This window comes from Diadema setosum, chromosome 22 (assembly GCF_964275005.1).
Source record: "Diadema setosum chromosome 22, eeDiaSeto1, whole genome shotgun sequence".
Taxonomy (NCBI): Eukaryota; Metazoa; Echinodermata; class Echinoidea; order Diadematoida; family Diadematidae; genus Diadema; species Diadema setosum.
The window spans coordinates 2,160,001-2,176,282 of record NC_092706.1 but is presented as its reverse complement, the minus strand read 5'-3'; the positions used below and the strand labels follow the sequence as shown (position 1 = coordinate 2,176,282).

At 35.9% G+C, this 16,282-nt stretch overlaps 1 protein-coding gene across 1 annotated transcript in view; it reads right to left on the bottom strand.

The window, feature by feature from the left end:
- The window catches only part of LOC140245403 (uncharacterized), a 33,098-nt gene extending 19,698 nt beyond the window's left edge, over window positions 1–13,400 (bottom strand). Inside the window, exon 1 of the mRNA XM_072324979.1 lies at window positions 12,513–13,400. Within this exon, the coding sequence (XP_072181080.1) occupies window positions 12,513–13,400 (888 nt within the window). The remainder of the gene's footprint in view (window positions 1–12,512) is intronic.
- Window positions 13,401–16,282: the final 2,882 nt, after the last annotated feature.

Genomic DNA, 16,282 nt, shown 5'->3' with positions numbered 1-16,282 from the left:
ACATCCAATCATGCATTCTTATGTGAAGCTACCATCTCATCGTCCTCGTTCGTTGTGATTTGTTATGAATTTTAAAAACGTTCGTATTCCTCATCCCAATCAGATTCTAAAAATATGCACCCTTGCAGGAGGTATTACCAAATTATATAATTATGTTTAAATGTAAAAAGTCCTAAAATCATTTTTGGGTCTCCTTTAAAGGGATGGTACAAAGTTTGTATCATATTGGTTGAGGTGTGAATTCAGCTTTTAACTTTTTGTGAGATACTTCTGAGAGGAATTCAAAGTTTATTTGATGAAAAACGGTTTTGAAATGATAGAGATATCGAAAAACAAAGTAAAACAAAAATAAATGATAAAAAGGTGGGTCCCACCTTTTATTAGGATTGCTTTGTTTGGATATCTCAGCAATTTCGAAACAAATTTTCATCCAATAAACTTTAAATTCTTCTGAGAATTATATGCTCTTTCTATGTCAAAAGAGGTTTCTTATTATTTCGGAAATCATCATCTTAAAAAAAAAAATGATGGAAAACTCGAGCGCCATCTCAACAGAAACTGTACCATCCCTTTAAACTTGCTCAGGGGAGCGAATGGTATATTATGGAAATAGCCAAATGCAAACAAGCTGTAAGGTGGTAATCAATAGCCATTGTTAAAACATTGTTAAAAACGAAGCCAAAGCCCAAACATAAATGTGAATTGAGTGAAAGCAGCTACAGTAATGGAACACATCAATGAAAGTTTGTGGAAAATCGGACGATCCGTTCAAAAGCTGTGTTGGCGGTTTTTTTTTTTAAGTTTCCGTTTCTTCATCGCTGGATAAGAAGCCTAAAGATCATGAAATCATTATAGACAACAATGTAAAGAAAATATAACGACGAATTCCGCAAATTGTCAGTTTTCATGTAATATACACTTTCCATTGACTTGTTACTGACATGACTGTGTTAAGAGTAATTAGTTTGTTATTCCCCGTGCTTTCTGAAAGAAGCCAAGTGTGCTTTCATTATGCAAGAAAAGTGGAAATATTTTAAATTTTCTTTATATTCTCTTTATATTGTTATCCATAATGACGTCATGAAGTATAGCTGTCTCTTTATCAAGCGATGACGGCACAGAAACTTTAAAAATTCATATTTTAATTGATTGCTCAATTTTCCTAAACTTTTACAAGTATGTTTTGCTATTATCAAAGCTACTTTCACTCAATCTACATTCATATTTGGGCTTTGGTTTCCTTTAACGTTACTATAGACAAAGTGTAGTCCGACGCAAGAGAGATAGATCATTGAAATGTGTAGGATTACTGCTATTCGTTCCATTATCAGCATGATCAGGAGTAATTTTTTGTAGGAACTCTATACGTTGAGACATGAGGTACACTTATTTTTGCCATTTACTCACAAAAATCAGATCAGCCATACAGTATGGTGTATATAAAAAATACCTCTGTATATATTAGCCTCCATTGTACTAACCTTCTATGACGAAGTGCATTTACGTCATTTTGATTTGATGGAATTAGTATTTTGACTAGCTGTGCTATAATTAGCCATCGTGTCCAGACGGCATCAAATAACCTTGCTTGCTCGTATCAGACTAGACGGGGTATCATTCTCTGCATTAATTGCGAAATATGAGATTCCTTTTCTTTCGCTAATCAAGAGAATTTGCACACAACTGGTATCAGGGGAACCAGAGGAGCATTATTGGGGTCTGTGTTTCGTGTCTACGCACAAAGTATAACCAGTTTGGCATGTTTCCATCTGTCCCTTCGTTTGTTATACACATTTCTGCACACACACACACACAAACATACACTTATATATATATATATATATATATATATATGTATATATATATATATGAAGAGTTTGTTTGCAAAAACCGATAAGTCCATATTTGCCAAATGGAGATATTTGCGATTAAAGGTCAAGAAAAATAAAGAGAAGAATAAGAAAATTTTTTCTTCTTTTGACCATAACTTCAAAAATGTACCTTTATATGTAGTGACCAATATATCATTTAAAAGGTATTATTTTGTACTTTATGACAGAGACCGTGCTTCAAAATCTTCATAAATGGACTTATCGGTTTTTGCAAACAAACTCTTCATATATATATATATATGAAGCACTTTAGTGTAAAAAGGGCTAAGCACCATTTTCAAACATTTCAAAGTAAGTCCATCATCAGACAGAGCAAAATAAAACCTTTCCATAAATACATCACTTGTAACATAATAAGGAGTATTCTAGAGGTTATGGTTACCAATATCCTGAATATTCTTCTTGTCTTTTAGGAGCTTTAATCGCAAATATCCTAACTTAACAAGAATGGAATTAGCACATTTTTCGATAAAATTCTTCATATATAATAAACTACTAGTATATATTTTATACAATAACTAAATGTACCAAGCCGAACCTTATCAATGAGATGTGAGCCCTAACATTTTTTGAAGAATATTAAAGAAAAATGCACTCTCCGATCACACAGACATCGTTGTCTGGTTTTGGTATCCTATCCATTTCCACATAGGCAGTATTGTATTTCAGAGTCTAAACTCCATTTTTTTCTTCTCATTACAGCTTCAAGATTCAAATTCCAAATATTCCATTAACATTATTAGCACGTTGTTTTCTTCTCAAAAATAAGAAGACCCATTAATAGTGTGGGCTAAGACTAATACTAGTAACAGGTATACATTTATTTTGAATGACTTAGTGAACATCATACAGGGAATTAAGAAAAAAAAGTATATGTATATCACCATTAATAATTGTAATTATGCGTTATTCTTTCATCAATTCAATAGTTAGCGACATAGCGTATACATATTCTACCTCTTTATAAAAATTAAAGATCATCACGTTTCGATACAAATAGAATGGTTTCAATGATTGAACGAAGTACAGTGTAGCAAAGCTTCATCAACAACGTTGAAGCCTATCGCTTTAACGGTCCTTTTTGTAAACCAATACAGAGCGCTCTTCAGACTTTTGCCATCGGACTTAACAATTAGGGCCTATCATGTACAATGCAGACATTGTCTTTCTAGAGGTGTAATATAATACATAAGGCCATAAAGTTATCTCGTCTTCGTTATTGCTTTAATTTGTACACTCGTTGTTTGTGTTTTGTTTGTTTTGTACAAAATACAGTCAAACCGTAAATAGCGACCACCTGGCGTATACGACCACTAAAAACATTTTCTTCTGAGAGAAAAGCATGTTAAGGAACGATAGGTTAGATAACCTACCTACAGCGGTCACCTGTCTACAACTATAACATGTCTCCCTTGGATTTGGACAGGTTTGACTGTGTTATGTTTTAAAATGAATGAATAAAGTTAAAATTCAAATATTCTAATCACATTTTACTAATCTGTAAAATATTCGACGCTATAGCCAATAATGCACAGGCTACTCAAATAGAGCTCAAACACCTATAATTTGCAGTGTGAGACGAAAGTTCTCCTGAAAAGCTATGAAAGTTGGAGCGAGAACACGGCGCGTATTAAAAAAAAAAAAGGAAAGGATGAAAATACTGATCATCATCATGTAATGGAAGGACCTGGGAGGGGATTTTTTTGAATGAATTGGCAATTTTCGGTGCACGGTTTGCTCAGGGGGTTCCTTTGTCAAGGACAATTACGGGAATTCTGGCCAGCGGCAGGAGCGGTGAGCCGGGAAAGGGGAGTTTGCACTTTGAGTTACCATTCATGTGCACAGAATGCAGAAGGGGACATAGAATGATTATAAGGTTAATGAAATGCGTTTCGCCATCACGCCGTGTCATTTTAGGGGTTTTTCGGCATGTTTGAAGAGCAAAACTTCAATATGCCTCCCAAGAGGCCGTCTTCTCTTTGCCCTGTTACAATTCTCGTTTCGTTTTTCGCACCTCGTTACCCCTTTCCGGCAATATACCTCCCTCTGTTTATATTCATCATCTATCTTTCCATCTATCCATCTATCTATCTATGTATCTATTTTTATATCTCTCCATCTCGGCTATTCCCTTCCCTTACTCTGTCAGCTCCCTCTCTTTAGAAGCATCATGTCTCTTGGTAGTTCCAATCGAAATAAATCGATGAGCTTCGGCCGCACGGGCGAGGGGGCAATCAACCAATAACCAAAGCGATGTATGCACACAATGGATATTAATGGGAATTTTCCATTACCACTATTGCGACAAAAAAAAAAAAAGGAAAAAGTCACACAAATGAACATACATCGATACAAAAAAAAAAAGAATACGATTTGTCATCATTTTCTGCTTAAACATAATGATGGCCCGCTCAATATGTGCAAAATATTTCACGGTAATAGTTTCTTGTTTGTGTTTGTGTTTTGTCTGTTTGTTAGATTTTTTACTGTCAGTTTTCGGAGAATTTCTTTTTTAATGACATACTTGACGTCCGGTCATTTGAGTCAATTAGTCATTAACGCATGGAATGAACGGGTGATTGTTTGCGAGTAATTCCATTACGTTTTGAATGAATGTATATAGGGTCTAAATGACATCAATCTATTGTCTGTTTGATACCTTTTGTGTGAAATATTGCATACGTTACGAACGAATGGTTAAATATGATTATTATGATCGTCATTTTTTTTTTTTTTTGGGAGGGGGGTCTCAGTATACAAGCCAACTCAGTAAAGATCGTGCATTTTTTTTTAATGAGAGATCATGTCTGCGTTGGGACCCAATAAAACTTGTGATTCGTTATTGTGATAATCCGATAAAGCGGGTGAACTTCGATGTCCCCTCGCTTTTCATATGTTTGAATTTTGATTGAACAAATGACTGAATTTGAAATTATTACCCAATGCAATAATAATGGTTGTACATGCTTACAATATATGCAATCACATGGCGAAAAAAGAAGAAAAAAAAAAACAAGGATATAATAGGAACCAGAAAATAGCATGAATGCTACTCGAGTCTAGCCCCTTGCAAATCAGGCAATTAGAAAGTATTCTTGTGAATATACAACCATGTATATTTACTGTGCAGTAATATATTACCACGGTTACTGTAACAAATAGTTATCAAAAGATACCCTAGTGCTAGTGAAAGAAAAATGATTAAATGAACAATCCATTACACGATGGATCTACTAACAATCGTAAAATAAATAGAAATGTTAGCTGCAGCAAGTATTACGCAGTGCTACGTGGCACGTGACACCTATACATTGCAAATAAATTATCTAATATTTTAAATAACATGTAAAATTAGTATTCTTTGAAGTGACAAATATGAATTTTATATCTAGGTATATGTGTCTTTCTTCATATGCATATTTCACTATGATATATGTCACTCGGAGAATGAAAGTTTTTGGTTAATGGATTGATTTATTTTCTTATTAATATTTTGTTTTGTATAATATGCGTTTTCACGGATATATACCGACTGAAGTCGTATTTTTTTTAATGCTGAGAATAACATTATTTATAACTGAAAGTGGTTACCGAATTGAAAATTTGGGTTTATATGAAAATTTTTATATGAAAATGTTTAAGAATGTTTGGTTATAATTATTTGTTGTTAATTTTTTCTAATGAAGTTCAAAAAGTAAAGTAATATATTTTGTGTAATTATTGGTATGAACTGTTAATTGTTTTTGTATGATGCTTTATATTTGTTATGTTAATGTAATCGATATTTGTTATTGTTAAATGTTCATACAATATATGCTGCTTGATGTAATTGATTTGTTTTTCAATGTGATGCATTATAATTTAGCCTCCGGGCTACTACTTTGCATGTTTGTTTCAATTAACCATTATCAATCAATCAATAAGTTTGTTATAAACGATGTCTACTTGTCTTCTTTTAACAAAGCTAGAGAGTATTTACAATTATGATATGATTTTCGAATCAAAATTAATATTACTGCAAGGACATTTGCAATGTGGATACATGCTGACTTGTATTAATTCCTGATACCTCGATTATCACTTATGTCGCCAAAGACCTTCCTGGGTATGTGCCATATATATCATTTCTATTATTTTTCTTCAGATAACTTGGATACACAAACAACGTCAAGATAAAAACTGTCCAAACCAAGATCTTGTCATGTTTTATGCACTATTATCATGTTCATGTATCATTTTTAATGTGTACCCACGCACCGGTAGCGCGTTCAGTAGGGAAAATATGAATAACATCTTGTCTAATGAGATGAGCGCATTTATGCAGGATCGGAATTATTTCAGCCCATCCTGACACCTGCAATTTTCGGTGTCGCCAAGGATATTTTCCTAAATCGACAGGTGTATAAAATCTACATACATTTGCAGTCATTCATTTAATTACCGCCCTGGAAAGTAAAAAATAGATGTCAATACGTCAAACTATCCAATTCTAATTTGGCCATTCAATTTCCGGTCAGTGAGTGCATTTCATTGACCCATAAATCAATAGACAAAGAGCCGGCGGGGGAAAATACATATATCATAATGTACTCACAAAATTTACCGATCCATTTTCGAGTCTATTCTTGACTGGCCTCCGGCGGCAAGCAAAATGAGCCGGAAGGAGACTGAAACTATACGGACTGAAACTATAGTTTCGCGGTCTTCACACGTAGCAGCGAAGACAATTTATATCATAAGCCATGTACCTTGTTATTCGTTTTGTAGGAACATGAAGATAGGGAGAAAATGTTGTATTTACATATAATCTGATCTAAAGACAACAGATAATGACAATATCTTCATTTTCGTTTTGTTTTATTCACATAGGAAAATGTCCTTTTTAACTGGAAAAACTTGGGTTTTTTTAAGTAATTATATTCATGCGTAATTTCAAAATGCACTTGTTCTCTTTCATAACTACATGTCATTTGTTTGTTTGTTGTCTTTTTCGAATCACATAATCAAATCAAAGCAGGATAGAAAGATGTATTTCGTACAAATGTAAGTATACATGAATATAAAATATTGCCAAATAAATGAATGTCAAGCTGCACTGATAACATGCATTTTTTCCCTTCGTGTCCCTTGTTAGACTTTCAGCAGTTATACTAATGTGTAAGGAGTTTTATGATACCACAGTTTATTTTCTGACACACAAATTTTCGGGCTTCTCGCCTTTATCAATGGTTTTTGATAATGACGAGTAGCATGAAAATTTGTGTGTCAGAAAGTAAAATGTTGGTATTCACATCATGAGCCTGAGTTTTGTTCATTTTTTATCTATACACTGTATGTATGCATATATATATATATAACGTCGAGACTCCTGAAGAAGGTGGAGGCCACCAAAAATTGGAGTACAGTAAACTCATTCTTTATTGGCGAAATAATGCATTACTACATGTAGTTTATTTCTTGATTCTTCGTTATGTATATATATATATGTATATATATATATATATGTATATATATATATGTGTATATATATATATATATATGTATATATATATATATATATATATATATATGTATATATATATATATATATATATATATATATATTATATTCAAGGCCATTCGACTGGCAAGTTCGTCGAGGTTAAATCACGAAATGGTATCTCCTGGTGGATAGAATCATAACCTTCAATCTTGTACGGACTTCACTCAAGCAATCAAGCGAACAATATCCTCAGATGATTTGACAAAAAATAGCACTGACTCAAAATGCTCCAGAATCACAAGTTGTGCGCCTACGTTTTGTGCTAAAAAATCTTTCAAAGTTGGGAAGCTTTGTGTTAATTCAGTATGTATAATTATGCCCACAGTTTGTGAGCTTTTGTATATAGCTAGTGTATTGACTAAGGAATACAAATATAAAACTGTGATAAAAGTGAACGAAAAAAAAAAAAGACCGGTGTTACTGTATATTGTTGGAGGCAGTTGAGCCCTTGTATATTCGCAGGGCAAGTAAAATAAAACAATGTGTCATTAGTGTGCCTAAATGGCAACATGTGTCGTAAAATACGCTTAAAATCGAAGACAGCATCATAATGCATAAAAATAAGCCTAGAAAAGAAGATGCTTACTCTTAATTTTAGCATCTGCATAACATAAATAAGAAATGGTCCATCTTTTACAATCCTCTATACTAGTTTTTTTTTTTTATATACTTGATTCAACCTCAAGATGATACAGCATTGTAGTGAGATATAGGTATCATGTAAAACAGGCTAAAATGTTAGGTAATAAAATAGATCTGATTTATTTTTCATGAATATTCAATTTACTGTCATATACACTTTGATAATATTATGTTGATATTAACTCAAGTAAGCAAATTCTGAGGACACCAACCTGCTAGTATGCCCTCAATTACCGATACTATTTGAATCATCCATTTCAGATACTGTATAATCCTTTCTTCTTTTTAATCAAGAAACGCTCCTAGAAAAACGCTAGAACAACAGGCGCACGTACACAAGGTACACAAGCTACCCGTCAAACAGGAAGGCAAATATAAATTTATTTTCTTAGCTTGAAGATGCACCTCAGTATACAACACCAAAACGTTAGGAAAGTAACTTTTAGTTTTCCTTCGGATACAACAAGAAAATGTGAACAATGATATTGTTCTATTTGTAGACTTTTGTCCCTTTTTGTCTTGATTCATTTTGTAGGCTATACAGATAGCACATCTTGGGGTCGTGTGACGTCACAACTCTTTAGAACTTGCTTATTAGGGTCTCTGCTATTGATTTGTTCGTAAGCCGCAAACTGCTACTATCGATCTGTCGCGTCTTACATTCGACAGGAACTAAGCCATGTACACAATAAACACATGTCGACTTAACGTCTGTGGCTTACGTCTCGTTTTCTTTAAGAATGTCGGATATGTGTGTAACATACTGAAGCAGATCTTGTGTTTGATGGTTTTATTTCGTTGAAACAAAATAGAACAAAAGAGAACAAAAATATCAAAAATATTTGTGACTACCGTAATTATACTCATGAGCTGTAATTTTGTCAGCATTGAGTTTTTATCGCGATCCAACTAAGTACATTCTTATACGGTCTCTTATATTTCTTACAGTGATCTCAATCCCCCCCCCCCCCTTCATCCGTCAGTCAATTTGAAGATTCGTTTGCAAGTCCATGTCTTCGACACGATCTGCCCCTCACGAATGATTTCAGTGGCTGTTGCTATAAACAATACAACAATATAGACAGCTAATATGTTATCGGTTGATCAGTTCTGGTGCCATTTCACAGTTGTTGTTTTTTAAATAATATTTATAATCATTCACATCTCTTCATATTTGCCATGAAAAAAAAAAAAAAAGCGGAATAAAGCGCGAATCAGATTAGAACGGTATACTTTTCATCACCGAAACGAAGATATGACACGGCGGGACTTCGAGGTTGATGTTATTTACTATGCATAATGGTTTCAGCCTTTATTAACAATTTATTGAAGAAAGGACAAGCAGCCGCCAGAGGATTTAATCACAGTAAGTACCGGATGTCCGTATGAAAGGTGCCATAAAAGCTATGACACATCTCTGTGACTTGACTAAAGAACGAGTATTCTTACCCGACCTCTTCGGGCCAATCGCCTCCCTCGGCAAAGTCACTGATTAGAAAACAAGAAGTGATGAAGGCTATCAAATAAAGCAACGATGGAATCAAATGAGGCAGCCAAAGCAGGAAAACAAAATCATACATGCAAATAATAATGTGATATACATATTCATTTTTGATTATATACATGTGATATACAGGGCTCGACACTAAATTTTTGTCTGGTGGCCCGTTTGATCACTCGAGCAGCTGATATCTTTAAATGGGAAATTTCGTGGCCGAAAAAAAGATATCAAGTCGCCCGAAATGAAAAGTAACAATCCATTAATTGTGGAATCATAGCTGAGCAATCGGGCCACCAAAAGATAAAGTTGGTGACCCAACGCCAATTTTAGTGGCCCCGAGCCATTCATTACTTACATTTACAATCTCTTGCGGTTACTAGTATTTTGTTAGGGCCTACATTCTCTCGAACTTAAAGAATTTCCCCATTGCAACCGAGTTTGCATTTTCTTGTCAGTTTCATTTTCGTAGGTGTTTGCTATTATGTCATTCGTTGATACCACTTCTTCGCAATAAAACAAGAGAGTTTTTGCATGCCGTTCTTTTTCATTCACTCATTTGATGTTACAAAGTTCTTGTTTTTACGATTATCTATACAAGCAGAGGGAATAAAATGTTGAAACAAAATGGCTTAAGTCTTCTCCTTTTTGGTTCAATTCTCAACTACTTTGGTCTCTTTTGTTTGTATAAGATACTTGACGTTCGAATTTGAATCAAAGTTTATCAGCTTGTCTCTTCTCTTGGTACCATTTATCACTATGATATATTACTATACTGACATGACGCCATGATTCTGAGGGAAATATGTAAATAATATGATTCCATGTTCAGAAGACACCCTTCAGTCTCGCAGTGTAATGGGCGATTTATTTTCACAGCGAATGATATGCTGGAAATGACTTTAAGTAATGATGTTGAGATTGATATGAAAGTTTACCCCCGCAATGTCAGATGACCCTATCTGTTCAAATCCTAAAGTAAGTATTTTTTTTTTTTGCGTCTGGGACATGCGAGATTATTTCCAGTATATTTTTGTTTTTGTCTTTTTTTCCATTCTGGGTACACTGTGTGTTCCACAAGGAAGGTTGAGTTTGGAAATGTTTAGAAATAGCAGAAGGCTTAAATCTCGTGCACCTTAGAAGTGCAATATTTTGTTTAATTTGTGTCACATCTTATTTCACTTCTTTTAAACATCTTTCGAACTTCGAGGTCTTGGCGCTGTATCAATAACTTACTCTACCAATGTACCTCGCTCGTATTCCAAACCGTGCAACCGTGTGCAACTTCAAAATGTATACATCATCTTATAAATTCGCATCTGATAATTCTTTGCTTATTTTATCTGTCTTTCGATGAAGGTAGCGTCATACTCTCCCATATTGACAGAAAATGACCATGTTATACGATTATGGAATTTTCAATTTCGTCCGACGTTGGCCCCGAAATTGGTAAAAACCCAATCCACACTTGAAACACGTAAGATGCCCACAGGTGACAGGGTAACACCCGGAACCGCACACGTCGACGAAGGCTACATTAATTATTTTGTAAATCTTTATTATGAACCTGATGAAGTACCCTAAAGATATACGAAGGAAACAAGATGGCTATAAACACGAACATTTTGCCACCTCTCACGAAGTTGTACTGCTGGAGCCCGAGAAACTCCACTGGCGATCATTTTTTTTTGTTGTTGTTGTTGTTGTTGTTGTTGTTGTTGTTTTTTGCACGATGGTTTAAGATGCTTTCACGAATAACCCGATGTTTATACGTTCAGAGTCGAATGTTAACATTTCCTTTATGTCTGTCCCTCTTTGCTCAACTTCGGGACAGATTGAGGCCTGTAGAAGAGATTTCAAAATTCTATCCTATCAGAAGGTTATAAAGATTTTTATTAAAGACATTACAACTGCCCGTGCTGTTGTCGCGCTCTTGAATGGCAGGATTAGGCACATTATACTGCAGGTTTTGAATAATATCAAGAACGACGACAGTGTTGGTGCAGTAACTCCGGCATAACTGCTATTGTTGATGAAGCGAATTCGTAACATGTCTATGATGAATATGATCACGGAGGTCATAAACAATAGAAGGTATTACGTCGTTTCTACAAGGAGCATAAGTAATCAAATGCCATTCAAATAAGAATGGGTTATGTCAGTAGGATAAACTCCATATACTACGACTACAATGACCTGAACAAATTCAATATTGTCCCATGTAATCACAACTATTTCGTAAAAAAAAAGTTCAGTGGGCACAAGCCTTCCCTTAAGTCCGTTTTCAAAGGAAGATTTACAACAAACAGAACGATATTATAGTATTAGATATACACTGATCAGCAGAATATGTCTTTCTTTTGCTTTCCTTTTTTGTTGGGGATGGAGGGGAGGGCTGTTGATATAATCACAGTGGGTGAAAATCTTTTGGGATAATTTTAACATTTGAATAAGCTGTGAGTTGTGAGACATGTGTAATTTTGAATTCTCTATAGCGCTCACATTTTTTTTTTCAATGAAATCAAATGAAAGCAGATGAAGGTTTGTGATCCAAGGCCGTTGCCCAAGTCAAGTGATCTTACTTATTGACAAACGGTCTGCTCCACCTGTATACGATTAAAGACTTGTCGTCATGAAATATATGTATTATTCACATGATTATGTACCGAGAACTCCTGTTTATATTTCCCTGATCTTTTTTAATAGATGTTTGATATTGTCATACATATTTTTATTTTATACAAGAGGAGAAATAAAACTTACTGAAATGGAAACTGAAATAAAGTTCTTTTTTTCTGTTTGTTTGACTTGGCTATTTTTATCACAGTCTATTTTTGGGTGAAGTTCAGTTTCCATATGACAACGAGTTTTGATGGACTGACAGCTGGAAGATAGTCGAAATGGTGCGTGAGTATACTTAAACTTTATTTTGTCTTACCTGTAGACTAATGACAGATCCTTGGTGACCAGTAAACGTCTTAAAGATCTCCCCAGTGGTAATGTTCCAACTATTCACAGTAAAGTCGCCACTTCCAGTATACAAAACCGTCCCCGTGCTGTCCGCCCCTAGACAATGGATAGCGGCTTTGTGACCGCGAAAAACTACCATACTGTCCCCAGAGTCCATGTTCCACGACCTCGCCGTGCCGTCGGCGCTCCCGGTGATCAGGATGTCCTTGTTAAGGTCCATGTCGACGACGTCGTCTTTCAACGCGTCCTCTGCGGGAATGTACATGAGCGGCGTGACGGAGCGAGAGTGACCGCGGAAAATGTGGAGGAGTTCTCCGTCGTCGGGGTCCCAGCACATCGCCGTCTTGTCGTACGAGCTGGTGAAGAGGAAGTCGCCCGTACAGATCAGGCGGTTGACCGCCCCGCCGTGGCCCTCGATGACGTGCTCGATTTTGGCCTCGTCGATATTCCACTTAATGATTTTCCTGTCGGCACTGCCGGTGAAGGCAAACTCTTCGTAGATTTGGCAGCACGTGATATATCCGGTGTGTCCCTTTAAGACGGCCTTAACTGACCCGTCCAGCACGTTCCATACTCGTGCAGTCTTATCATCGCTTCCAGTGATGATATAACTGGCATCCTCACTCAACGACATGCAATTTATGCACTTCTTGTGTCCCTTGAATGTTAAAAGCAGGTGTTCGTCCTTCTCTGGTTTCTTTTTCTTTTTCCTCTTCTTCTTGTTCCCCATCTCGTCCACAACTTCCTCCTCTTCCCCTTCCTCGTTTTTATTATCCATTTCTTCTTTCTTCCTCTTCAGCCTCTCCTTCTCTTCCTGCTCGATTTGTTTCATTTTCTGGGATGCTCCGCAACCCATTTCAGTCCGTTTACAGTTTATGCCCAAGAAGACCAAGAACGAAAGTGACAAATTGTGAAGCTCTGTAAGCCTACCATTTGCTACTCGCCACAGACTGCATCAGTTCGAAGTTATCATCAACGTGGCATACCGACAATGCGACATAACTTTCTACGGTAATCTCCGCGGAGTTTTTTTTTTATTTTTTTTTCCGCTGGTTGCAGTAGTAGTAGTAGTAGTAGTAGTAGTACGCGCAGTTAAAGCTAACGACACCTATTTATATCATTCATCCATACCATAAACAACAACTCGCTTCGAGTGACATCTTCCTCCTCAGCTGCTTTCCACGCTGTAAACTAGTACATTCCACGGTCGAGAAAGAGAGCATTGGTCTTCCACATGTATCACGCCATTCGTAGAAGCAACCCTCTCCAGAACGACTTACCCATACCCGCGACTTCAGCCATGGATACGTGACGCTAACTCCGTTGACAGCATGCATACAAGGAGATCCGCCATTATGATCCGCACATCCTAACAATGACGACAGTCATTTATCGTTATAGTTGTCACTGGAAATTAACGAGATATATGAGCGCAGTGACAATACCGTACTTCCACCCCACAGGCATCGATCATAGCCAACAAAGCAGCAATAAAAAAAATCGCATTGGTGACAACGGATGGTATTGAGCTCGTAATGAAAAAAAAAAATGTTCGTAGAGGCGACCGCCAAGCGAGGCTGTGGTTAGTCTCATTTAAGTCGCAGTACTAAAAAGGAAGTGAAAAAGGTGTCGGGAACATTGTATCGTCGCAGTATATTGGTTGGTTACTTCCACCACTTGTATATAGTCTACCATAAGTTCAGAAACGAGTTTGCTGTTACCTTTGTCGCTTTTCCCAGGAAGGATTTGTCATTATTTCTACTTTGGCTATACAAAAAAAAAAAAAAAAGAGAGAGAGAGAGAGAGAAAAAAAAAAATCGGTTTTGATCTCAGTTGACAGTGCCGTATAGAAATAACATAATTATCCTTCATGAATTATGCAGACTGTATGAAATTACCGGTTTTTTATATATAGCTTAAAGAGAATGAAAATGAATCGAAGAAAATTACCCACCGACGTACAGGATAATCACCTGTCATTATTTGGCTTCTAGTATAATTGGTACATTAGCATTGATGACTAAACCAATGTGACGGTAGTACATTATGTACAATTTTTTTCCATGACTAGTTTCGTACACTTACATACTTTGTTGAAAATGAAAATAGTAAAATGAAATAGAATAATGTTTAATGGCTCGCATAACTATCAAACGTATTAAGCCGAAACAAAAAAAAAAGGAAATTAATGTAGGCAGAAGTTGTATGTAACATGGCAAGCTTAATGAGATGGCAGTTATAAGAGAAAAGTCGAAATGAAGATAACTCTTGAATCCATTATGAATGATATCCTTTCGCTTTAATTTCCTCGCTCTTTTCCTAAAAAAAAAAAAAAAAATGAAAAACACGTAACCTTGCCACAACTTGTCTCTGACAACAGAGCAAATTTTACTTCATGACTGCGAGATAATCTGAGAAGTAATAGAAGAAAAATAAAGAAGAAGAAAAAGAAAAAAAAGGAGAAGAAGTAGTAGAATAAAAAGTATTTTTCACCGATTAAAATATCTAATAAATGGGATATCGCTCAATTTTTCTGAAGAATCTGGGACATTAAATGTCAAATCAATCAGAACGAAAATATTCTGATAATAATTCATTCAGAATTTCTTTTCCGACGTCATAACATCTTTGCTAGGTATAGCCCAAATATGACTTTAGTCCTCTGACAGCTTTGTATATAGGCCTAAATTGCTATTTTGACGTCATGGCTTCAGATGATCACGTACCTCAATTATGGTATTTTTTTTTTTTTTGAAATGTCTCATTAGATAAAATTATTTTGAGACGGGGGGGGGGGTCGAGATTATAAGGGACTGGTGAAAACCTCTCCCTCTAGTGACCCCTGTGATAGAACGTTGATTACCCATAGATTTCTGTATGTGGTTATGGAACACGTTAAGCCTTAATTGATGTGAAAGAATACGACTGAGTCCGATTGTTTAGTCGGCTTATAGACTTACTGTTGTTGTTGTTGTTGTTGTTGTTTAGAGAACACATGAATTGATAGTTTTGTGTTAGTCTTCTGACTTGACGCTCTGTTTTCTAACGTATTATTCTCAAAAGCGGATTTCGACCATGAGTTTCCACCGATGATATACATACATAAATGTAGGCCTGCATTTCTTTTTCATTATCATTATTTTTTGTATTATCATTATCATTATTGTCGCTATAAAGCTCTAGGCGCTTCCATAACAATCAAACACAAGGTCATCACACACTGTACATGAAATTATTTCCATCGCTATGGAACTGTTTCAACATGTGTTATATATAATAGTAGTATTACCACAATGTGTCGAGATTGATTAGCGCCTTGAGTAAAGGCTAAGCAATATCGACTAGCAGTGGAGAACGAAATGAAATGGGTCCTCTCAGTCGTTGCACCACCGCATAGTACGTATATTCGTATATACGAGGCGATTTACGAGCTAATCGATAACTTAATATTCATGACTTGCGCTGAGTTAATTTCTGCATACCGCGGAATAGCCCCCGTTCGGTTTGACGTGTGAACTCCGCATTGTCGTCCATCGTGCGATGCGAACTTACCATGCTTACCGATATCGATTTTTGTTCTGTCTCTTTTTCCGGGGCGACGTCTAAACCGTAAACGGTCCTTGATTTGGTAACAGTCTGGATAGTAGAATAAGGACAATAACACGAGCACGTAAGAACGAAGGAGGGGGGGGGGGGTTATTCCGCAGTGTATTCGGGATTTTGGGTGCTGTATTATCA